This window comes from Podarcis liolepis (assembly GCF_965112155.1).
Source record: "Podarcis liolepis genome assembly, chromosome: 6".
Classification (NCBI taxonomy): Eukaryota; Metazoa; Chordata; class Lepidosauria; order Squamata; family Lacertidae; genus Podarcis; species Podarcis liolepis.
In genome coordinates this window covers 40,907,698-40,933,642 of record NC_139559.1, presented here as the reverse complement: position 1 = coordinate 40,933,642, position 25,945 = coordinate 40,907,698, and the positions used below count along the sequence as shown (strand labels likewise).

Here is a 25,945-nt window from a genome sequence, read left to right as displayed (position 1 = left end):
AATAAAATATTTGAGGGGCCAGCCCCCTCCCTTCCCAAGTTGTTGGGCATTCCATTCAAATAGTGTCTTGTGATTGATTATGTGATAGAAGGGCTTACCTGCCCCCCCAAAAAATATTTTATTTAAGTGTGCACCCCGGATAGAGGCCAGTGGTTTCTAAGCCAGAGGATGTGATTGCAGGATGAATAGGTAATGATTTAAGAGGAGAGATGGTGTTCTGCCAATTGTCTGATGTTAGAGAACAAGCAGGAGATAACTTTCAATAGGGAAAAGGCAAGGATTCAGAGACAAAGGAGCATGGGTGGACATACTCTTTCTAAAGTAAAATTCATGTTCTGAACAAACTTTGCCCCCCACCTGCCGCAGTAAAAGCTGCCCTGTGGACACTTTGCCAAAGTCTGTGGCTGCAATAAAACACTGAAACCTGTGGTGTTTTTCGATTTATTTTTCTCAGTTTATTTAATTGGTTTACAAATGATGATGTGCCTTCCTCAAAGGCAGAGGTAGGATGAGTAGAGGGAGAACATTGGGTGTCTTGCTGTAAAACTAGAAAGGTAAAGATTGATTCTGCTATATTGGATTATATAGCACAAGTGTCCATAAAGGCAGCCCAATTATCAAATAGCTAAAGTGAAAATTCTAAGAGTTACAGAGATTGCACAAAGTAGGCAAAGAGTAACTTGTTTCACAATTATTTGGTAACCCTGCTCACAATAAAGATAAAAGGCACAAGATGCAGCCATGAAAAGCCACTTTTTTGAACTCTCCTCTGGGCTGCTTTGCTTAGCACTTTAACCTCTAGGTGCAATCTAGATGAAGTCAGATGAGACACAATTCAGATGAGGCTACATGCTGTTGGAGCTGTTTCATGCTTCGCACGCTAGAGCATCTGCCACTGCGTGCCAGTTTTTGCTGCAGGAAACACCGTAAACTATAAAGGAAAGGCACACAGTGTCGGCATACGTGCAGTGGGAATGCTCTGGAAGTTAAAATTGTGGTTAGACTCCTGGTACATGCCAATTGTGCATTTACAAGCTTGCCATCTTCACACTTTACTGCTACAAACACCAGTGTGCAAGCACATAAAGAGCCTGAATTATATGTTGCTATGTTTGCATCCCACCTTTCTTCCAAGGAATTGAGGGTGCTAGGCATGGTGATTTTATCCTCACAACCACCCTAGGAGGCAAGCGTACAAGAAGAGAAAGTGGCTGACCCACAGCCGCAGAATTAGGTTCATAGCAGAATAGGAATTTTAACACGGGTCCAACTAGTATCATTTAAGCTGTGCTTAAGGATTTATTTATTTAGCTTTGGCTTCGCTGACTGGAAACGGCCGAATCAAAGCACGCAGATAACCAAGTAGCCCCATGTCATTCAGTGAAGCGGGCTAAATAAATAAATACTTAAGTACAATCCTGCATATAAAATGGGACAATATCTTCTAAACCAGGGGTCAGCAAACTTTTTCAGCAGGGGGCCAGTCCACTGTCCCTCAGACCTTGTGGGGGGCCGGACTATATGGGGGGGGGGTGATGCAAGAGCACCATGAGCCCCGGTGGCTGCTTACCTATGTCTTGCGAGCAGCAGGGGCTGGCGGTGGCAGTGGAGGAACGATGAGTAGCATGCGAAAGGGCTCCAGAGAGGGGCTGCTTAAAATGGCGGTGCTCGAGCGCTGCTGCTGCTGGCATCAACAAAGCCCACAAGGTCTCCTTCCTCCTCTAGGCAGGGCGGGGAGAAGCCGGGAGGAGGGAGGGAGGAGGCAGCGCCTTGTGAGGTAGAGGGAAAGCATGTGCGTGCTGGCGATCCACACAGTGATTCCTGGACCGTCTGCAGGCTGGATCCAGAAGACAGTTGGGCCTGATCCGGCCCGCAGACCTTAGTTTGCCTACCCATGTTCTAAACAGTCAACAGTACAGTGCATGTGTGTATTATGTGCCTCACTTGCCTTGTATTCTGCCTGTGGTACATTTGCAGTGCCACACCTTCCTGAGCTGCCTTTATATGCCAAGTCACACCCCAGGGCCCACCCAAAGACATATTCACAGGTCTAGGCCTATTTTCCCCTATGAAATGGTGGAGGATATGAGGAAAATTGTGACATGTGAGTTCCAAGTAATTCTGTCGGACAAAATTGCTTATAGCTGACCCATACTTTATTGTAGGTAGCTGGAAACCACACAGCGGTAGGTTTTTGTATTGCCTCCTCCTCCAGCACTTGTATAAATACACTCAGAGCTCTCTTGCATCATGTAGCAGTCCAAGTGCAAGACGTCTCTCACACAGGAGCAGGCTACAGCTACTGTGTGAAGCCATACTCTGTCCTCCCTATCCAACATGTATTAATGTAAATATTAAAAAAAAAAAAAACCAGGCAATTTAAACAGACCTCAAGAATTCCAGCCTTGACAAGTCTGACACAGATAGCCAAGCGTGCACCACATCTCTTGCCCTTGCCTGTAAAACTATTGCTGTCAGCCAGACATTCCTTTCTTTGAAGCCCAACTTGCAGTCTTCTTTGAGAAAGTAAGAATTCACTCCCACCAACGCCAAAAAAGGTCATCATGCCAGTTTTATCACAGTTCTTTGTCCCTTTAAATCAGGGTCCAGGAACCTTTTTTCCCCTGCAATGGGTTGTATTCCTGTGAAGATAATATCACAACATGCCAGCACCTTGATGAAGTTAAAGCAGAGTTCTTTAATGAGTGCCTCCCTGGAAACCAGATGTACACTGCCTAGGGCTCCATGATGGAAGAAAGACAAATTATAAGCGTCATGAACAAACATAGAACATATTGGCAGCTGAATGTTGGTAGTGGGTAGGGCTAGAGTTAAAAGTAGGAAGGAGTACCCTTCCTCTGTGGCTCTTCCCCTCCCCTCTCTCCCTCTTTCATTCAATGTTCTCTGTCTGTAAACCCCTCCCCCCCCCTTGTCTCCCAAAGTGAAATTGGGCTGAGGGCGTGTTGCTTGCCCCTGATTGAACTTATGTTATATCTGAAGATACTTGGGTTAGCCCATCTATAGGTTGATTCAGGCAATGGTACCTGCTATCTCAGGGTTGTTAGCCCAAGGTTGTTATCCTGAGCTAACCACCCATCTGCCTAAATTGATAGTCCAGTCTGTTTTCCAGCCAACCCTCCTTGTGGACTGAATTTAGAAAATCACTGTGATTGGCAATCAACCTATGAAACTGTGAACTGTTAATGACCCTGGTAGTATTGACACGATGGTGTCATGCTAGGATGAAAAGGAAGGAAATGGGGATTCCAGTATTGCCATGGATTGTGGACTCTCTCAACTTTCAGCAACCTCTGATTGACCTTTAGAACATGTACTTTATTTACACAGCCAAGAAGTTAATCTGAGGCCAATGTGAGATAAAGGGCTTTTATCACAGATGACTGATGGATGCCTAAAAAGAGATATTTATATGAAAACTAAGAAAAGAGTGAGGGCGAGGAAGAATCACACACATTGCCAAAACTCATTTTCCTTTCCGAGAGGGAATGCAGCAGTTGACAAGTAACTCTGTCAGCTATGACGACTGATTCAGTTTGTTTTTCTTTACTGTGACATATGCAAATATATCTGTCTGCATGGCTGGGCATGAATCCTGGATTTCTGCACCTGTGAGCACAAGTTCTTTTTCAGGGCTTTAAATAGCTAGAATTGTCATAGCACAGTTTCCCGTAGGAGGTGCTTTTCAAACATTCTTTTAGACTAAGTCGATATTGCCAACAAAAGCTCATTCTGTGGGAGGAATAATGGTGACAGAGCTTCTTTAGATGTTCATTTAGAGCCCAGTTCAGAGCCTGAACATTAGTACATGCTCTACCTTGAAAGCACATTCAAAACACATTCTTTCCCTCAAAGAATTCTGGGCACTGTAGTTGACCTCTCTCAGAGTTAGAATTCCCAGCAATCCTTAAACTACAGTGCCTACGTTTATTTTATTTTTTTGAGAGAAAGAATGTGCTTAGAATGTGCTTTCAAGGTATAGTGTGTGCAGATCCAAAGAACGTAATGTGAGATAATGAAGCTGGAGAAAGGAAAGTTATTTTTATGTATAAGGAAGCTGGAGCAAGGAAAAGAGAAAGAGGTGGTGTATGAGTCACTCAGGCTGGCACAGACTGGGAAAAAGAAGGTGCCCGCAGGGGAAGGAGGCTTGAATAACCAAGGCAGGTAACAACAAGAAGCACACTCAACATATGTATCGCAGAATCAAAACACTTCCAAGTAAACATGTTTGAGAGCAGGCTACTAGACTTGCACTTGGTAAGCTATTGTTCTCAACTTCTGGCAAGAACCATTGCATCAAAACAGGGTGGAGACACATAACAAACAAGGCATCTTGCCACATAGGTTCAAGACACATGAGCATTGGAAGCTATTTTATACAGGGTGAGGCTATGAGTCCACTTAGCTCAGAAATGTCTACACTATCTGTGGCTCTCTGGGGTCTCCTCCCCTACCAGGAGATGCCAGGGATTGAACCTGCAACCTTATGCATAACAACGACATAAGAAAAGCCCTGCTGGGTCAGTCCAAAGGTCCGTCTAGTCCAGCATCCAGTTCTCACAGTGGCTAACCAGATGCCTGTGGGAAGCCCACAAGCATGGCCCGTACACAACAGCAACCCTCCACCTTGTGATTCCCAGCAGCCGGCATTCATAGGTAATACTGCGTCCAATAGTGGGGGTAGAATGTACCCATCATGGCTAGCAGTTACCACCCCTGGCCACTGAGTATGCTGGCTGGGACTGATGAGAGTTGGGAGCCCAGCAAGTGGAGCACTGCAGCTTGCCCACTCCTGCTTTAAGGTGCTGCACAACTCTTCGTCGTTTTAACTAAAGAAACAAATCATCAGGTGGAAGTTGTCATAATGGCTACCACAGGGAACCTGGTAAAGGTAAAGGGACCCCTGACTATTAAGTCCAGTTGCGGACGACTCTGGGGTTGCAGCGCTCATCTCGCTTTATTGGCTGAGGGAGCCGGCGTACAGCTTCCGGGTCATGTGGCCAGCATGACTAAGCCGCTTCTGGTAAACCAGAGCAGCGCACAGAAATGCCATGGTAGACCTGTGTTAAATCCCCACCCAGTCATGAGACTGACTGTGTTGGGACTTGCATCAATCACTCTCTCTCTCTCTAACCAGCCCTGAATTCCATGGGTGCAAGGTAAGTTAAGCAACCTGAATAATAAAAGCAAAACAAACCATAATGACAGCTCTGGTGGATTAACAATGCTCAAAATAAGTTCAAACAAAAGGCATGTGAGGCATTTACAGTGCAATGCTATAAATGTCTTCTCAGAAACAAGTCCATTGTATTCAGTGGGGCTCACTTTCAACAAAGTGGCATAGAATTGTAACCATAGGCAATGTGTGCAATACTTAAGGCTGTACCACCAAACTTCATAGCAAGGATGGGGAATCTGTGGCCCTCTGGCTTTTATTGCACTTCAACTCCCATCAGCCCCAGCTAGCATGACTAATGGCTAGGGATAATGGGAGCTGTAGTCCAGCAATCTGGAGGTTCCTCATTTCTGCTTTACAGTCTGGGGCAGACTCAGGACACTCTTGTTTGTCTTATTTCAGAGACAAATCAGATGACATTTCCCACCATGGATTAACATGTGTACAGGTTAGGTCTTGGACCCCAAGTCCCATTCTCAGGCACAAGCAGTGTACAGCTCACAGAATAAACATTTAAATTGGGGCTATAGAATAACAACTCACAGTAATCCATAATGCAATTCATTTTCCTAAAGACAAACCATTACGCATCACACAAATTACACTGAATGCCATGAAACCAATTTGGCTTTAGAGAGGTATAGTCTGAAAATAAAGACTTGGGAAAATATGATTTCCTGGTACTGATATTCAAGCTCTGAACTTTGAGATTTGCCATTTTAGTGAATATTTCACCTGTAATTTCATTGCATTGGTTATAGTTTCAGAATCAGTGGCTGAGTGATCAAGCAGGATGCTAACTCAGAAAGAAATGCAAAAGAACCCACACCCTCCCATTCAAATACTGTTCTATGTGTACACCACAGGAAAAAGCATTAGAAATGCCTAAACCACAGGTGGAGAACCTGTGGCCTTCCAGATGTTGTTGGATTCCACCTCCCATCAATCTCACCGAGCATGGCCAATGGTCAGAAATAACGGAAGCTGTAGCCCAACACAATCTACAAGCCCAAAGGTTCTTCCATCCTTGGCCTAAACAGTCCATATTCTAAAATTCAGATCTAAACAGTGAATCTCACCCTGCCCACCCCAACATCCTTTATTGTCACATATTTCCCACAAACTTAATTACAAGTTTTACAAGACTTCACAAGTATCAGGGACCTGTTTGGAGGCAGGTCCTGATTGAAAGGCATGTTCAGGTAGAAGTAGGCTTTGGTCTTTCCAAGAGACTCTACACAAGTCAATTCCTTTCCTCTCTTACAAACAAAGCCGTCTTTTATATTTGCATTTGTCATCTCACTTGAGCAGGAACTATTTTCTTGGCAAGGCAGCAAAAGCAGAGTCAGCTATGACCACAACCTTGAGCTGTCTGGATTCCCAAACTGAATGACCCTTTGTGGATCTTCATGTGTTTGGATAAGTGGTCACTGCGGGCAAATTTCTTCTCACACACTTGGCACTGGTAAGGCTTGAGTCCAGAATGGGAGCGCTTGTGGCGAGAGAGCTCATCCGAGCGGGAAAACCTACCAGACAGAAGAAGAGATGTTTACTGCACAGTTGTGTGAACCAAGGAGGTTGTTCTCACCAAATGGCTTCTCACACAGTCAAAGCAAACTACAAGAGAGGATTCTGGGATATAAAGCAGATTTGTCTAGCAGATGCTGCTCTAGTGTGACTCTCAAGAATATAGTGTCTATTTCAGAAATAGAAAACATGGACCCTACTCACATTTTGAAACCGCAAGATGCTAGAAAGCAGCTTCTCTAGACATGAATCTTTGCCACTTGGAAACAGGCAGGTGCAATTCATTGGCTTCTGGTGCATTGGGACTATAGGTCATGAACCACTCTTGGGTTCAGGCAGGGCAGGGATGGCACAACCTGATGGTCCTTCAGATGTTGTTCATCTTCCACTCCCAGCAGCCCCAGCCAGCATGGCCAATGATCAAGGTTGATGGCAGCTATAGTCCCAACAGCTTGTGAAGGGTCACAGATTTACCATCTCAGGTGAAAAGGATAATGTAGTAGAGTGAGATGACTAGGACTTGGGAGCCCAGGGTTCAAAATTCCCATTCAGTCATAAAGCTGACTGGGTGAGCTTGGGCCAGCCACAGTCCCTCAGCTTAACCAAACTCACAAGGTTGCTTTGAGGACAGGCAGGGGTCAGGGAGAACTATGTATGTCACCTTGAGCTCCTTGCTGGGATATAAAGGTGATAATAAATAAAATATAACCTCTCAAAGGTGCACAAAGACAGAGGTTTAATTGCCCATTCTTGACCCTTTATTCTTGTGTACCACTGACATTCTGTCTGTCTCTCTCCTTCCCACCCCTTATTGGTTCCTTCATTTCTTTTCACGTATGAACCAAGGCTGACATGATGTAGAAGAAAATCAGCCTTCGACAAGAGCAGTAAGCCTTAAAACAAGTTCAAGGAGTGCCTTCCAACAAAGGAACTCAAAGACCTTGACAAATATTAACAAAGTCATCAAGCTTCTGTGAAATACTGTCTCTCTGTTTGGAGTGAGGAAAACAAAGACGAAGAAGGAAGCACAACTTGTCCAATGTTACATAATAATTCAGGAACAGACCAGACATGATCTCACTGACAACCCACTCAGAGTCACATCAGAAACAACCCTGGACAATTTTTTTATTATTTTTTTAATTGTCAAGGGGCCCTGATTGAACCAAAGTGGTGCCATTGAGTGGGGAAATGTAAGGGAATAACTTTGTCTCTTTTTCTAATCTCAAAAAGACTTATGGGCAGACAAGAACCCCTGCAACTTCAGATCGTGAGAAATAGCTCGTGACTAAGGATGATTAGAAATCTGTAACTAGGAAATAGTGCCTGAAATCATCCCATTCCCCCCCCCCCACATCTTCTCTCCCAATCCCTTTTCTTTCTAGAAGTCTTTTTTGGATGAAGAGCAGAATAAAACGCTTTCAATGAATATGTCACATATTAAAGATTTTGTACACGTACATACAACATACATTCTTGTATTTGAAATGGTATGTTTCCATCTCACCCATGACTGCATGCCACTGAGTTTGGCAATTGGCAACAGATCTTCAGGGCACATATGCATACAGGTTATATGTTTCAAATATGCCAGTACATGTGCAGCCTTTAAAAGCAGTTCAGAAATCCCAACTGGTACACTGCCCTTTCATAACTTTCTGCACCTTGTAAAGGCAAATATATAATTACAAAGGAGATCTCACAGTCACCAACCCTAGAAAGAAGGAATCCAGTTGGATCATCTGCTTTTTCAGATTCCCTGGATGATATTGGGTAATCTACTCAGTGGCAGTTATGAGATCTACTCTAACCCACTGCGCTACTGAAAACTTATTTAATAAAAATAAAATAAAATAATAATTTATTTATACCCCAACCACCTGGCTGGGTTTCCCCAGCCACTCTGGGTGGCTCCCAACAGAATATTAAAAACACAATAAAACATCAAACATTAAAAACTTCCCTAAACAGGGCTGCCTTCAGATCTGAAGGGAGGGCATTTCACAGGGCAGGTGCCACAACCGAGAAGGCCCTCTGCCTGGTTCACTGTAACCTCACTTCTCACAGTGAGGGAACTGCCAGGAGGCCCTCAGAGCTGGACCTCAGTGCCTGGGCTGAACAATGGGGGTGGAGATGCCGGGGTGGCTAACCTATAACAGCCCTCCAGATGTTGCTGGACTACAACTCCCATCATCCCTACCATCCACCATTGTAGCTGAGCCTATTAGGAGTTGTAGTCCAGTAACATATGCAGAGCCACAGGTTCCCCATCGCTGATATAGGAGACGCATACATGCTGCAGCAAAGAACTAAAAACTGCATTCTCAGTGACCCAGACATATGGTAGAGTCATTAGATGGGCCCATCCATAATGTCCACAAAAGAATGTGGAGTCAGAAGCTTGTTATGCTCACTGACTCCTCCTCCATTTGCAGCTCATATCTAATGTAGCGGAGAAGTTTGGTTTTATAGAGCACTGCAGAGATCAAACAGATTCCTAATACATTTACCAGAGCTACAAGGGGGAGAAAGAAGCCCCCCTGACTTCACTTTCTGCAGTTAAGCAGGAATACATTCCAAAGTCTCAGGTCATTACAGCCAAAGAAGCTGGAAGGAAGCAGATCAGCCAAGATCACACAGGACCCCCTTGAGAATGATTCTCAAGGAAACAGCAAATTCAACCCTATATGTTGTCAGGGATTTCAGGAGCAAATATGTGCAACCCTTGCCTGGGGGCCTGTTCCAGTCCCTGCCCTTCTCCCCTGTTTGGTAAGCTTGGAAACTGCACATGCCCTCCGTATTTTGGAAACAATATCGATATTTTACTGAGCTCCTCTTGTCACAAGATGCCCTGAGCAATGGCTGCAAAGCCCCTGCAAAGTCTGGCAGCTGCAGGTTCCCTAGGAGCAGCCTCTCCACATTTGGAAAGTCCCTGCCACCAATGCCATGACAGCTGGAGGCTTTTAAGTTTTAAACAAAACCATCTGCTTGAGGAAAAGGTACAAGGGGCAGCATGGGCAGACACAAATGCAATCCCAGAAGACTTTGCGACTTCAGTACATCATATGTATGGGAAGGATCAGAAAAAAGGAACCTATTAAAAGAAGGAACTCCTTGCCACATGACTGTCTTGAGCTTGTACCTGGACTATCAGCTACACCCCAGCAGGTCACAGAAGTCTGTAAACTGCAGCTAATCTACTCATGGAATTAATTCTGGGAAATGCAGAACGATTAAGGTGAAATTATTCACAAAGCTGTTGAAAAAGAATGGTGGGTTGCACAATTATAGTGCATGGGGAGGCTAGTGCAAGGACCCTTTTATTTTTCTCTCCCATCAGGGAAGAGGTCCTATGCCCTTGAACAGTTGCAAGATTAGCAAAAATGCAACACACGAACATTCAGTGCCAACATTCAGTTTTATTGGAGGTCCACAAGCTCCAGTGTTAGGAGAAAAGAAGAAAAACTTTTCTCGAGCCACTTTCTCCACGACATGCATCATTTTATGAATGTCTATTACATCACCTTTACTCACTTTTTTTTCTGTGGTTCCATATTCTGCAACCTTTCCTCATAGATAAGTTGCTCCGCCCCCTTGACCAGTTTTGGTTGCCCTTTTCTGAACCTTTACCAGCTCTACAATGTCCTGTTCAAGGAGAGGCCACCAGAACCATATGGAACAGTATTCCAAATGCAGTTGTACCATAGATATGTATAACGGCATTATGGTATCGGCAGTTTTATTTTCAATTCCTCTCCTAATGAAGCCTAGCATTATCATTTGTGCGCTGCCTGGCAGTCAAAGGAGGAACAGAAACCTTGCTGAGGAAATAAAAGAATAAAATATGGCAACAGTGCTGTGTATGTATCAATCATTATCTGACCAGGGATGGAAAAATAACAATTTCTAATTGAATCCCATCAGTGAAAGATTCATTCACTGTTGACCAAATATGAGATTTGTTTGTTTTCATTGGAGTTGTTTCCTTAAAAAAGACACAGATGGTAATATTAAAAAGCACCAATGATCATCACCAATGTTCTTGAACAGCTCCAATCCATTTCAGCAGAGCTTATAGAGAAATGTCTAGTGGGTTGTGTCCAGGACGCATGTATACTTCAGTTCAGGCAATACATTTTAAATTATTTCTCAACCAATACATAACCTTGCAGTCCTAAACACACTTCTACAGGATTTGGTAGTAGGCCTCGCTGAAAACAATGAGACTGGTGCCTGAGAAATATACACGATTGCACTGTTGGCTGGAAGTACTAGTTTATTCTAGTAGTTACCGTAAGTGAGCCTATCTGATCCCACAAAGCTTTCATTGAGCAACGAAGTCAACTGTCAACTTTCAAAAAAATAATCAAATAACCAGGCCGTTTTTTTATTGCCACACACTTACCTCCAGCCACAGTTGGGCCAAGTACAGGTGTAAGGCTTTTCTCCAGTATGGCGTCGGAAGTGTGCCTTGAGGTGAGAACTCTTAGTGTACATCTTTGTGCAACCGGGATGTGTGCACTTGTGGACTCGGATGACAGGAGGGAAGGCTTTGGGGGCCTTGGCCTCCACATTCTTCACGCTTCCAAGAACTCCAGGCCTCAGCGTCACAGGCAAAGGGGCTATCCGTACATATTTTTGTTCTGTGCCTGTTGAAGGGCTTTGGATGACCTGGGGAAGAACAGTCAGGCTCTGCCCTTGCATTCTGATGACCAACTGAGCCACCCTAATACCACCAACAGGGCTCTGGGTTGGCGAGTTGCCTTCACTCGCTTGGTTGGGCTGGATCTGAAGGACAACTGGGACAGTCCCTGCAGTCCCTAGGATGCCTGTACCACCAGAAACCACCACTCCTGACTGAGCAGAGCAGGAAAGGCCTTCATCCGGAACAGCTACAGGAACAGACTGTTCCCCGGGGCTACCCAAGCTGATCTCAGACTTTTTCTTAAGCTGTCCTCCTGCCTGCTGCTTGTCATTCAGCTCATCTTTGAGAATTGCCATTTTCTCATTCAGGAACTCCTCAATCTCCTCCAGTGTAGGGCTAAAGTCCCTGGAGAGTTCCGGGCAAAAATCAGGAAGTCTGAGGTAGGCTTCGTAGATAGTGGTCTGTGGTTTCTCCCCATCCTTCTTTACCTTGGACTGCGAAACACCCGTCTCTGATGTGCAGATTAAGTTGGAGATAGCTGATGGGTTAGAAGCCTGCTCTCCGCTGCAATCCTGCAGCAAATTCAACGGTGGCATCTCATGCTTGAGAGCAACTGAAGCGTTGGCTAACTGAATGGGAGCTGAAGCAGTCAGCTGACTTGAAGCAGACACCAGTTTGCTATGATTTACTGAGACCATTGGTTTGCCGCCTCCTCATAAAAAGATGTATTGATAGCTGTATATAATATATTATGCCAACGAGCTGAAAATTATGAATATTGGTTATAGATCCACCTGCAGGAAGACAACCACAAGGAGGTTCCTTAATTTAAAAATAGTAATACAGGGAATACAGAACACCTGAAGGGATCTATATACTACTTTGATTTACTACTATAAACAGATTCAGTATTAAAAACAAAACAAAACCACTTCTCCTCCCCCTTTTAAAATCCTTATTTTGGAAAAAAAAGATAATACAAATTCAAATTTACAAGAATCTGTTTGAGAATCCACCCATTGTTTGAACTCTAGCCAACACAGTGCATTGAATGCACTCATTCAGAACCATCTGGAAGGATGTGCCCTAAGGGTTTAACAGACTGAAGAACAGAGGCAATTTCTTTAATGGGGTCCAACTCAAGGCTTATCTGCCAGGGCTCTTTCCTACTTGAAAGCAAGAATGTAGTTCTTTGAAACAAAATAAGGCCTGCATCTGATAACCGAATCAAAAGAAATATTGGTTAACCTCAAACAGGTCATACTATGGATTACAAAACTATGTGGTAATGATAGACAGGTTTGCCTAGGAAAAATCACATTTGTCCCATTAGTGGTTTCTCAATTACACCCAAAGTTAGAAAGGGTCAATGTGAAAAGCATTTCAAAAAAAAAACTATGGTTACCTCAGATTCTGTTCCATGTCTCTGTTCACACTTACATCAATATTAGTTTTAATGGGCTCGTATTGGTACACAGTGCTTTTCTCTGGGGGTATGCAGGGGTACTCATACCCCTAAACATTTTGTGAATCTAACAGGAGAAGAAACTTCAAAAAATTAAATTTTTAGTTTCTTCTCTAGCATGGTTAATTGTCAGTTCCATTCTTACCACCCTTGGCAGCTTCCTTTCCTTTCCTGGTGTTTCCGAAGTCTCAGACGGAAGTGAGAGTACCCCAAAACATTTTTTTTAGGAAAAAAAGCACTGGGTACACCCTATATGTTTAAGGCAGATGGCTTTCAGCAAATCATCCTGGGAGCTGCAGTTTCCCCACTGGGAGCTGTAGTTCATCCTGGGAGATGTAGTTTCTTAACATATTGCAGTTCCCAGGATTCTTGGGCTTTAAACATATGATGTGTACATAGCCAAAGGGGTGCATGGGATGTTAGGGAAGGATTGTAAAATCTGGTGGGGCGTACGTTTGCTCCTTCTTGGGCAGTTTCTCCATCTTTGGTCCCCACCCTGCACTCAGCATTCACCTGGGCTCCTGAAAGCTGGCAGCATGTGACAGTGGCTCCACCCCAGGAAGTGGTTTCAGCTGGCTGTCTAAACCAGGTGTGGGTAGCCGATGGGTCTCAAACCCTTGATGTGTCAGGGACTTCCCCTACATGAGAAGACAGGCTCCAGGGGACTAAATGGATGAGAGCTGTCCATTCAACTGTCAGGAAGGCAGGTTCTGCACGTGCTGCAGAGGGGAGTGAGAGGCAGATGGTCAACATGGGAAGGAGGTTTCCATCTAGGAGAAGGAAAACTCTCACCCAAACCTCCACTGCCTTGCAGGATATCTTTGAGAGAAGAAAGGGCTAAGGAGTAAACCCTACACAAATCGGGAGTGAAGTCCCTACAATGGTTGGATGATGCCCTCTGGTAACTCCTGCAGCCCAGCTGGTGCCAAACATACTGCTCTGCTTTCCTTTGGACTACATCAGCAAGGTAGTTTGCTGTATTAGCAAGGTGCCAACAACATAGCCAAAGTGGGGAGGAGGTAACCCAGACTGGATCAAGAGAACCCACAGCCTCTGAGAGTGTGAAGGCATGAAATTCCTTCAGCTTTGTCCATGCTGCTCTTTGCCACTGCTATCTTCTCATATTGCTGAAAGCCCTGCTGGAGATTGGGGAAGCATTCTTCAATAAACACACCCAGCCTTTAAGGGAGCAGCATTTAAAGTATTTCAAGGTCTGCCAGCAGCAACACAGGGTCAAAGACCTGATGTTGCTCAATGCATTTCATAACCCCATTCACAAGATTGGAAGTGCCTCTTGTCTTGCTCCCACACTAGATCAACACCTACTCCAGGTGTTTACAAAGGACAGAATGGGAGGAACCAGCCACATTCTTAGTTTCCCCTCCCTCTAGGAGTGTTTGGTAGCAGGCTTTGATTAAAATTAAGTCCAGAGGTTGTTGAATCTTGATCATTCCATGTGTGTTTCCCCTACAAATCCACAACAAAGAAATAGTAAGAGCTAGAGACCTGACCATTAGTTTTATACAGGCCAGTTTTCAGTCGAAACCATTCATTTTTCACTGACAAAATGTTTCCTGTTTGTAATTACATGCCTCTTCCTTCCTTCCTTTTTTCCTTAAAAAGGTGTTTGTTAGGGCTTTTCGCGTATTAATGTTCTGGCAGGTGGTAAAGAAAATTAACACTGTCAAGGCTCAGTCCCACTTTATTTTTAGTAGGCAGGAAAGGTACATTTTGTATTTGTGGGAATTTTGCTACAATCCATTTTTAAAATCTCACCTGTGTTTTAAAGCATCCTCACTTTATCTTTAATGGGGCACACAATTATTTTGGCACTGTAATGGCCTTTGCCTATATAGACAAAGTTGTGTACAATTATTTTGGATGTTTGTGTGCATTCCCAAGAACAAACAGTCAAGTGAAAACTGGATGTGTGAACTGGGTTTAGATACAGGTATAAGTAAAGTTTTGTGAGCAGAGTTAAGGTGTGCTTTGCCTATTTTTGTCAACAAACATAAATTATTATTTTTTTATTCCCAACTTACCAAACTAAACACTGAAAAACAAAATAGCCAGTTACATATTTTAATTACTGTCATGTCTCTATCATATTTTTCCTCTAACGTGTATGTAAGCATATATCTAAGATCCTCTAGCAACCTGAAGATTTTCTGTATACTTCATCATAATATTACAGTTCATACTTTAGTAATCTGATGAACATCTTTGATAAATGTTTCTGCATATGTCACTGATTTGTGAATGTGATAAAATTACACCGCACTATATACAAGATCAAATATCTTATCCCTGCCTTTAGCTAATTTAAGCTGTTGGTCAATTTTTCTGCCATAGCTATTTGCCACAGCTCACTGTACCAAGCACTCAAGGCCAAAAGTTCTGTAGCTTCCCAATTCCGTGGTTATCTCTGTTGCATAAGGCACATAAAGGAATGGAGAGCTATAACCAAGATCACTACAATATGACCTCAGTTTTTAAGTTTTGGGGTTTTTCCACATTCCATTTAGGAGAATAACCACAGCTCAGTGGTAGAGCACATCGCTTTGCATGTTAAAATTCTTGCAATGTTTTTAAATGTTTTACTTATGTTTATTATTTTACTTGCATAATTGTTCCACTTTAGTGTCTGCCACCCTGGGCTCCTTTGAGGGGACAAGTAGGATAGGAACATATTTTTCACTCTGTAAGACGCACCAGACCATAAGACGCACCTAGTTTTTGGAGGAGGAAAACAAGAAAAAAAATATTCTGAATCCCAGAAACCAGAACAGCAAAAGGGATCTGGCTTCTGGGATAGCTGCGCGAAGCCTCTTCAGGGCAGCGGGATGAAGGCTCCCCCTGCCCAGAAGAGGCTGCGTGGCTAAGGCAGAAGCCAGGACAGCAAGTGGGATCACCGCGCAGCGATCACTCTTGCTGTCCTGGTTTATTGGCTAGCTGCATGAGAAGGGCAGCCTTTTCCCCATATTTTATGGGGGGCCTCTGCACCTCAGTTGGATCCTCTGACTGCTGAGAGATTTCGAGAGAGGTGGTTGTTTGCACCCTGCCCTTGCCCTGCACCCCCAATGGAGGCAGGTTTCGCCAGCGTCTAGATATGCCTCTGGCCTGGGCAATGGTTAAACACGGGGTGGGGGAGGTAGAAACCCTATGAAAAGTGTCTCTCACTCCAGCAACCACCGGACTTGGGGAATGGAGAAGGCGGGGCCGAGCTTCTCGTCTACCTATTTGTCCCGATCAGATCCTTAAGGGCATAAATAGGAACCGCGCAGGCCACGCGCACCCTGCTCAGTCGGAAATCATGCGTTTGCCCGGCGCAGACCACCCGCTGCAATCGGGCAGCGCTCTTGGCAGCGCCGAGCTCATGCGACTTGCCCTACGGAGAGGTGACGACGGCACACTCCCCTTCTGCCCTCCCCATTCAGGGCAACCTGGACTCCCGCCCTCCAATCAAGCAGCAGGGGGCAGGCTTGCCGTCAATCAAGGGGTCCTCGCGCTTCCCATAGGGCGGCGCAAGGCCGCATCCCGCCCCGTTGCCACTGTTTGTTGAGGGACGAGCGCGTCGAGTTTCTCGAGTCCGCCAGGCAGACTTTTTTTCGCTCCACGCGATTGCAACACGTCTCCCTTGCCCTAGAAGTTGAGCGTGCTTGGCCGGATTCCCGCACTTAAAACCCGATTACATCTGTCAGCGGGGAGGGAGCGACGCGCATAGTCTGCATTTCTGGAGTAGCGCTTTCGCAGGGCGAAGATCGGCTGGAAAATCCGCTCGTCGTCCAGATTTCCCTCCGAAGGTCATGGGACTCAACAGCAAGCCCGAAGTTAACTTGGCGCGCGAGATTCCACCCCCCGCCTTTCCCCCCGGGCTCCAAATAAACTCAAGAAGGGCGGATAAAAATGAGAATAAATCTACAGGAAGATGCGCCTCCTGAACTCGTAAGATTTCAGTGGGAGCGATTGGGCAACGTCTTTTATCACATTCATCAACAAACACATCACAGACCTCGATTAGCCGGGCAGGTGAGCCCAAATTTCCATCCCCGCCACTTAGCCAGTTGTGATCAAACTTCTTAGCTTGGGAAAGGGCGCGTGCGCTGAACAGTATGGGGCAAGTCGCGCGCGCCCCAGCGATCCCGACACTTAGTGCCCCTTCCCCACCAGGTCTCTAACTCGGGGACAGAACTCCGCCGCTGGCTCGCTCCAGGCGCGCGCGCACCCCTGCGACCCCATCCCTTTTCACGGGCCATATCCGGGGGGCGGGCCGCTTATCTTGCACCCCCGCACCGGCTCGGCTGCTCCGCTCGCCCTTACCAACCATTGTCCTGGTTTATTGGCTAGCTGCATGAGAAGGGCAGCCTTTGATGGGACTTCCGGTTCAGCGCGACTCTAGTACGGGCGGGGATCTCTTCCTCGCGGAGGATCCTGAGCTTTTCGGAGAAAATAGGGGTTCCACAGGGCGCCGTGGTCCCCTGAAAAGTGTCTGGAGGGTGTTCAGACACACAGGTTCCCGCAGAGCCCAAACGCGGACCTCTCGGCCGTCAGGTAACTCCGGTAACTTCGGTTTCGGAGCGAAGAGTACGGCGGGGGGGAGAAGCGGGCGAGGGAAGCCATAGCTGTCTCCGGGAAAGCGAAGCCCCGAGCCTGCATGAGAAGGGCTGGATTCTCAAAAAAAAGAAACTCGAGCCCGACAAGAAGATAAATAATTTGGACATTATAAAAGGAAAGGCTCGAAAAAAAAAGGCAGTGAAAAAAAGGGCTCAACTCTTATCTGGAGTCGTTACAAACGCAAGGAGCTAGACAAAGCGGAGAGAAATGTGAGTGACGCTGGCGGTTAAAGTTCTTTTCTCCTTTCCAACTTTCTTTGTTTGCATGGGAGGATACTAAATAACCAATAGAAGAGGAACTTGGAAGGGGAACAAAGAGATAACTTTTCGTTACTTTTGGCTACCCTTTAGCCCTCCCGGTGAAGGGGGAAAGAGGCGAAACCAAACCTATCTTTCTTTTTGAAATTCTGCGCAGCTGGAGATTCCATTTTGTAAGGTTTGGGCTCCATTACAAACTTTTTGAATTGCTTTTGGAAGAGAGGAAGAAGAAGGCACTCTTTCTTAAGTGCCAACTTACACCTCCGAGAGCCTATGTTTAATTAATCTTAAAAAACTTTAGCTAAGTTCAGAAACTTGATATACGCTACTGCTTTTTGTGAGCAAAATTAAAAGAGAAGCTGGATAGTTTTCTTTTCCCTCCCTCCTCCCCTTTTTCGCGCTCTCTTTTCCTGGCTCCCTCCTCATTCGTCAGGTATTAGACCTCTGGTGGACGGGGGAGAAACTACAACCTGTTTCCCCTCCTGCCCCTTTTCTTTTGTCTTTTTATATATATTTTGTGGATGGTTTGAAGCTTTTGTTATCTTCTTCGCGGTTGGGATTTAGCCCAATTGAGGGCAAGAAGAATAAGAAACGGCTTTTTTTTAAAAAAAAGAAAACAACTTATGGAATAAACAGCTTTATGAGGATTAGCCCGTTTGAGGGCAGGAAGAACTGAGAGTTGTCTACTTGCTGGAGTACAGTTCACCATCCCCTAGCATTGGTAAAGCTGTCTGGAGCTGTTGGGAGAGTTGTCTACTTATTAGTTAAAATATTTGAAGACTTTGGGAGGTCGATAAACTATATTTTTCTTCTTTTTTCTTTTTCCTTTCTCACGGTTATCCCCTGGGCCTCTCTTCCTGTTTGTTGGAATACCCTACTTGGTGGACTAGCCTAAGTGGTGGCATTAAGAAGTGAACATCAGACCCCTACCCAACCATAACCAAGACTATTTAATACACTCCATTACATAACCAACCACAAACCTAACAGAACTGAGTGCATGGAACTTTAGTGGACTTGAAAGAACCAATAGGACTCCTGTTAAATACTGTTAAACTGATGGTTACGCCCTGACTGAGAAAGGGCAATTAGGATACTGCAAATAGGTTTATTATTTTACTCAGCCAGTGTATTAAGTTATACTTATACAAAATGTCTCATGTACCAAAGAAAGGCGGGAATGGGGGGACACCAGTAGAAAGAAAGGGATCTAAACAAGAGACAGATTTCAGATCGGAAATATTAAAGATGTTCGCAGAGATCAGGCAAAGTGAAAAAAATCTGGAAACAAAAATAGAACAGGTAGACGCTAAAATTGGGAAAATGGATAAAAAAATAGATGAAACAGTGAATGAGCTGAAGGGGCAGATCAAAGAGGTATCCAAAAGAACCCATGTGCTAGAAGAAGGGATGAAAAGGACAAAATTGGAAATGAAGGACTTAAAACGGGAAGATGACAAATTTAGGATAGGACTCTTGGAAACCAATAAGATACAAGAGGAAATGTGGGATGCGATCTCCATGGGTGAACTCCGGCAACGGGAAGTAAACTTAAGGTTGAGGGGGATACCAGAAAACCAAGGTGAAAATATTAGACAAAAACTAACAATAGAATTGGCACAATGGCTGGGGTTACAAGCTGAGGAGGTGGCGAGTACTATACAAAATGCCTTTAGACTAAAAGTGAAGACGACCAAGGCGAAGAAATTCCCAGGGGACTGTCTTATAACTTTTAAGGATAGAGATATGAGGAATTTGGTACTTCAAAAAAACAGAGAAAAAAGATTATATGTTGATGGTAGTTACATAATTGTTTTCAAAGATATACCAATTAGACTGTTGAAACGGAGAGATCCCTACAAGCCACAGGCGCAAATTCTCAAAAAGAACAATATAGAATTTAAATGGGAATTCCCAGAGGGAATCTCATTTACTTATAAAAATAAGAGGCACAAATTAACTAGCCCAGAAGAAATAGGGAAATTCCAAAGAAAATATAAAGAGTTGTTAACGGAAGAGGAAGAAGAGGTCAGGGGAGCAGTAGGAGGGGTAGAGGTAAAGGGTCTGAAAGACGCGGGGGAGAGGAGGAAGGTTGAGGAGGGGCTGGAGGAGGAGGAGGGGGAGGAGGGGGAGGAGGAGGGAGAGGAGGAAGAGGAGAGATTATAAGGAATTTAAGCTGAGAAAAAAATACTTTTGTCAATGGAGAATAAAATGGCATTAAAATTATGGAACTGGAATATAAATGGACTAAATGAAAGGAAAAAAAGGAATAAAGTGGAACAATTCTTAAAGAAAAAAAACTTAGATATCATCTGTTTGCAAGAAACGCATGTAGCAAAAAGGCACAGGAGAATTTTGATAAATAAAAGACTTGGAAACGAATTTATATCTTCGGATAAAGGGAAGAAAAGAGGAGTAATTTTGTATATCAAAAATAACATAGAAGCTCACCAAATCTTCAAGGATGAAGAAGGGAGAATTATTGCTGTTCAAATTAATTGGCAAGGTGAAAAAATAATAATTGTCGGAATCTATGCCCCTAATGGAAATAAAACTGATTTTTACAAAAACTTGGAGGAAAGATTAATGGAATATGTGGACCAAAAAATAATTATGATGGGAGATATGAATGGGGTAGTTTCAATCGACATGGATAGACTGAGAGAGAGTGGTTCAAAAGAAGGTAAACTACCCAAATCATTTTTCGAAATGATTAAAAACTGCAACTTAATAGATATTTGGAGGTTAAAACACCCATTGGAAAAACAATACACATATTATTCAGAACCAAACCAATCGTTGTCGAGAATCGATCAAATTTGGATGTCGAACGAGCTGACTTTAAGAACCCTCCAGGTAGAAATAGAACCAAGAGTAATTTCAGACCATAATCCGATTAAGTTAGAGATTAAAAGTTTTGAAGAACGAACGTATAGATGGAAGATGAACGATTACCTTTTCGATGATCAAAAATTTGTACAACAGGCACAGAAGAAAATGAAGGAATACTTTGTGGACAACTGTAATAAAGGGACAAAAATGAATATAGTGTGGGATGCAAGCAAGGCAGTGATGCGTGGACTTTATATACAACAAAATTCAATTAAAAGAAAGAATAGAGAGAAAGAAAAGAAAGGAATTCTAAAACAAATTATGGAATACGAGCAAAAGTTAATTAAAAAACCCAATAATATGAAAATCAAACAAAGCATTAAGGCCTTGCAAACCCAATTTGCTATGATAATAAATAAGGAGGTGGAATGGAACATTAAAAGAATAAGACAAAAGAACTTCGAATTTGCGAATAAATCAGGAAAATGGTTAGCCTGGCAGATCAAGAAGAGAAAAGAGCAAAGTACAATAAGCAAAATTAGAATGAAGGAAGAAGAGATTACCAACCCTAAAGGTATTAGGAAAGGATTTTTGGACTTCTACAGCCAATTGTATAGGAAAAAAGAGAAGAACAATATAAGGAAAATAGAGAGATACCTAAAAGAGAAAAAGGTGCAAAAGATTCCGACAGAGGCAAGAGATAGATTGAATGCCCCGATAGAAGAAGAAGAAATTAAGGTGGTTATATCAGAATTGAAAAATGGGAAGGCCCCAGGACCAGATGGTTTTACAGCAAGGTACTATAAAGAACTGAAAACAATTTTGGTAACACCGTTGAAAGAAACAATGAATAATATATTAAAAGAAAGAGATATTCCAGAGACCTGGAAGGAAGCATATATAACTTTTATTCCGAAAGAAGGTGCGGATTTAACACAAGTAAAGAATTATAGGCCAATCTCTCTGCTTAATACTGACTATAAAATTTTCGCAGGAATAATAGCAAAGAGATTAAAAAAAGTGTTGCAAGAAATTATCCATGAAGACCAAACGGGTTTCCTTCCGCGAAGACAGATAAGAGACAACGTGAGGAATATAATAAACATTTTGGAGTACCTGACAGCGAGTAATGAGAGAAGAGCTATGTTAATGTTTGTAGATGCCGAAAAGGCATTCGACAATATATCATGGGACTTTATGTTAAAAAATATGGAATATATGGAGATGGGGAATGAGTTTTTTAATGGAATTAAGGCAATATATACAGAACAAAGGGCAAAGCTGATAGTAAATAACGTAACAACAGAAGAAATTAAAATATCAAAAGGAACTAGGCAGGGCTGCCCGCTCTCGCCATTGCTATTTATTATGGTTTTGGAGATCCTCCTGAATTCGATCAGAGAAAATAAAAAGATAAAGGGGGTGACAATAGGAAAAAATGAATACAAGGTGAGAGCTTTTGCGGACGATTTGGTTATAATGGTGGAGGAACCGATGAACAATGCAACTGAAGTCTTAGAGGAAATTGAAAAATTTGGTGAGGTGGCTGGCTTCATATTGAATAGGGGGAAGACAAAAATTTTGACAAAAAATATCGATCAAACAATGATAGAGGTGCTACAACAACAAATAGGTATTGAAATTGTTAAAAAGGTTAAATACTTGGGCATATGGTTAACAACTAAAAATATTGACCTATTCCAAAATAATTATGTACCGGTATGGCACGGAATTAAGAAAGATTTGGAGAGATGGGGAAGGTTAAAATTATCCTTTTGGGGCAGGATAGCAATGATCAAGATGAACGTGTTGCCAAAGATGATATTTTTGTTTCAGATGATCCCAGTATTAAGAGGAGTTAAGATCTTTAAGGAATGGCAAAGAATGATATCAAGATATATCTGGCAGGGCAAAAAACCAAGAATTAAATATAAACTGTTAACGGATGTAAAGGAAAGAGGAGGTTTTGCCCTGCCAGACTTGAAGTTATACTATGAGGCATCATGTCTTTGCTGGGTAAAAGAATGGATAAGATTAAAAGACACAAAATTGTTGGACTTGGAGGGATTCGATAATCGATTCGGGTGGCATGTTTATCTATGGAGAGAAAAGAAAAAAGGCCACAAATCGTTTGAAAATCATATCTTCCGGAAATCTTTAATTGAAGTTTGGGACAGATATAAAAATATATTGGAAAGGGGAGTGCCACACTGGTTATCTCCACTAGAGACCATAGCAATTAAGAAAATTAATATGAGGAGTAATTGGATTACATATGATGACTTGGTCATGAAAGAAGGGGATAAATGGAAAATAAAACCATATGAGCAAGTAAAAGAACAAGTATATGACTGGTTGCAATACCTTCAGATAAGGGACATGTTTAATAAGGAGGTCAAAGAAAGAAGATACAATGAAAAAGAATCGAGATTCCAATTAGAAATTATTAATAATGACTGTAAGATAATATCCAAAATGTATAAAATCCTATTGGAATGGCAAACAATGGATGAAGAGGTGAAAGAGGTAATGATCCATTGGGCCAGGGACTTGGGATATAGTATAGAACTGGAGGAGTGGCAAAAAATATGGACTGAAAATTTGAAATTCACGGCATGTATAACGTTGAAAGAAAACACTATGAAGATGGTGTACAGATGGTATATGACACCGGCTAGGCTTGCTAAAATGTATAAAGTTTGTAACAAATGTTGGAGGTGTAAGGAGAAGGAGGGCACATTTATGCACATGTGGTGGGAATGTAAAAGGGTGAAGGGGTTCTGGGAAACAATATATATTGAGTTAAAGAAAATATTGAAGTATAACTTTGTAAAGAGACCAGAGACTTTTTTACTGGGAGTAACTAGAAATGAAATAAATAAGAGGGATAAAAAGCTTTTTCAATATGCAATAACAGCTGCGAGAACCCTATTGGCTCAGAGATGGAAAAACGAAGAAACACCGACTTTGGAAGAATGGAGAGCAAAATTAACAGATTACGCAGAATTGGACAAATTAACCGGGAAAATCAGATTTCAAAGAGACCATAAGTTCCTGGAGGACTGGGTAAAATTTAGAGAATATTTGAAAACTGTATGTGAGGATCATACAACGCTAGTGTGTTTTAAAGAAGCTTTGTGAAAAAATAAGGAATATTGCAAGAAAGAAAATGAAGATAGGAAAATGTATCTAAAGGTAATATCATAATTAAGGAATGCGTAGGTAGAGGAACAACTATGGAAGACTACTAGAGGAATTGAGGGAGGTCCAATAAGTGTAACTATGTGATGTGGAAATTGATTCTTTGAAGATATTAAGAAAACTTTCAATAAAAAATATATCTGAAAAAAAAAAGAGAAGGGCAGCCTTTTCCCCATATTTTATGGGGGGCCTCTGCACCTCAGTTGGATCCTCTGACTGCTGAGAGATTTCGAGAGAGGTGGTTGTTTGCACCCTGCCCTTGCCCTGCACCCCCAATGGAGGCAGGTTTCGCCAGCGTCTAGATATGCCTCTGGCCTGGGCAATGGTTAAACACGGGGTGGGGGAGGTAGAAACCCTATGAAAAGTGTCTCTCACTCCAGCAACCACCGGACTTGGGGAATGGAGAAGGCGGGGCCGAGCTTCTCGTCTACCTATTTGTCCCGATCAGATCCTTAAGGGCATAAATAGGAACCGCGCAGGCCACGCGCACCCTGCTCAGTCGGAAATCATGCGTTTGCCCGGCGCAGACCACCCGCTGCAATCGGGCAGCGCTCTTGGCAGCGCCGAGCTCATGCGACTTGCCCTACGGAGAGGTGACGACAGCACACTCCCCTTCTGCCCTCCCCATTCAGGGCAACCTGGACTCCCGCCCTCCAATCAAGCAGCAGGGGGCAGGCTTGCCGTCAATCAAGGGGTCCTCGCGCTTCCCATAGGGCGGCGCAAGGCCGCATCCCGCCCCGTTGCCACTGTTTGTTGAGGGACGAGCGCGTCGAGTTTCTCGAGTCCGCCAGGCAGACTTTTTTTCGCTCCACGCGATTGCAACACGTCTCCCTTGCCCTAGAAGTTGAGCGTGCTTGGCCGGATTCCCGCACTTAAAACCCGATTACATCTGTCAGCGGGGAGGGAGCGACGCGCATAGTCTGCATTTCTGGAGTAGCGCTTTCGCAGGGCGAAGATCGGCTGGAAAATCCGCTCGTCGTCCAGATTTCCCTCCGAAGGTCATGGGACTCAACAGCAAGCCCGAAGTTAACTTGGCGCGCGAGATTCCACCCCCCGCCTTTCCCCCCGGGCTCCAAATAAACTCAAGAAGGGCGGATAAAAATGAGAATAAATCTACAGGAAGATGCGCCTCCTGAACTCGTAAGATTTCAGTGGGAGCGATTGGGCAACGTCTTTTATCACATTCATCAACAAACACATCACAGACCTCGATTAGCCGGGCAGGTGAGCCCAAATTTCCATCCCCGCCACTTAGCCAGTTGTGATCAAACTTCTTAGCTTGGGAAAGGGCGCGTGCGCTGAACAGTATGGGGCAAGTCGCGCGCGCCCCAGCGATCCCGACACTTAGTGCCCCTTCCCCACCAGGTCTCTAACTCGGGGACAGAACTCCGCCGCTGGCTCGCTCCAGGCGCGCGCGCACCCCTGCGACCCCATCCCTTTTCACGGGCCGTATCCGGGGGGCGGGCCGCTTATCTTGCACCCCCGCACCGGCTCGGCTGCTCCGCTCGCCCTTACCATCGCCCAGCTGCCAGCGATGTCGCGCTCCTTTCCCTGCTGGCGCTCGGTCTGCCTCTAGCGCTCTTGCCGCTCACATGACGCGGGGAAAGTGCCAGCTGGAGCTAAGGGCGCCGCCCCCTCGAAGGCTTGGCTCCATCCTAGCTGCCCCATTGGGCAGGCCGTCGCAGGGGCTCGCCTGCGTCCCGGGGAACCACGTGGCGGCCGCTCGTGGAGAACACGGCCCGGCGGCGCGTGGCTGCAGAAAGGGGAGCAGGTAGCTAATTGGACTTAATGCGCGCATGTGTGCGCACACACAACGTCACCTGATTGTGTATTAGGTCATTTACTTCAAAATGCGATAAGCTGTCCATCTTGAGGCCTGAGACCGAGCTTATTTGGCTTATTTGAACTGCTTTTAAGCTTATAATGCCGTAATTAAAAGTTGTGCAGCTGTTGGGTCACACAACTTGGCATTAATTAAGGAACACATCTGTGGACACATATGCAAGAGCTGTCGGTATGGGTTTCATTGGGGGAAGTCCTTCCCTTGCTCAGCTATGCTGAAATCCCATCAGAGAATGAAGTCTGATAGCATGCAAACCTTCTGAATCAAGGCAATATATTCTTCAATTTAGTTATATCTGTATTTCTCAACCAGGTGTGTGTGCCTCCCCAGACCTAGGTATGTGAAGATCAGGGGTGCATGTGTTTCC

General features: G+C 44.1%; 1 protein-coding gene across 2 annotated transcripts; it reads right to left on the bottom strand.

Moving 5' to 3' along the window:
- Positions 1-430: 430 nt before the first annotated feature.
- On the bottom strand, positions 431-25,447 carry LOC310709409 (Krueppel-like factor 15). Of its 2 annotated transcripts, XR_014527501.1 has the most exons (4): positions 25,251-25,369; positions 11,127-12,160; positions 4,743-6,720; positions 431-4,531 (listed from the first exon to the last, which is right to left on the bottom strand). XR_014527501.1 is itself a non-coding variant. In XM_083509047.1 (3 exons), the coding sequence occupies exons 2-3, from the start codon at positions 12,062-12,064 to the stop codon at positions 6,540-6,542; spliced, it is 1,119 nt and encodes a 372-aa protein (XP_083365173.1). In that variant the 5' UTR covers positions 12,065-12,160; positions 25,251-25,447; the 3' UTR covers positions 431-6,539. The 2 variants fall into 2 exon arrangements, 1 of the variants encoding a protein (XP_083365173.1); XM_083509047.1 differs by having other exon boundaries at positions 431-6,720; positions 25,251-25,447.
- Positions 25,448-25,945: the final 498 nt, after the last annotated feature.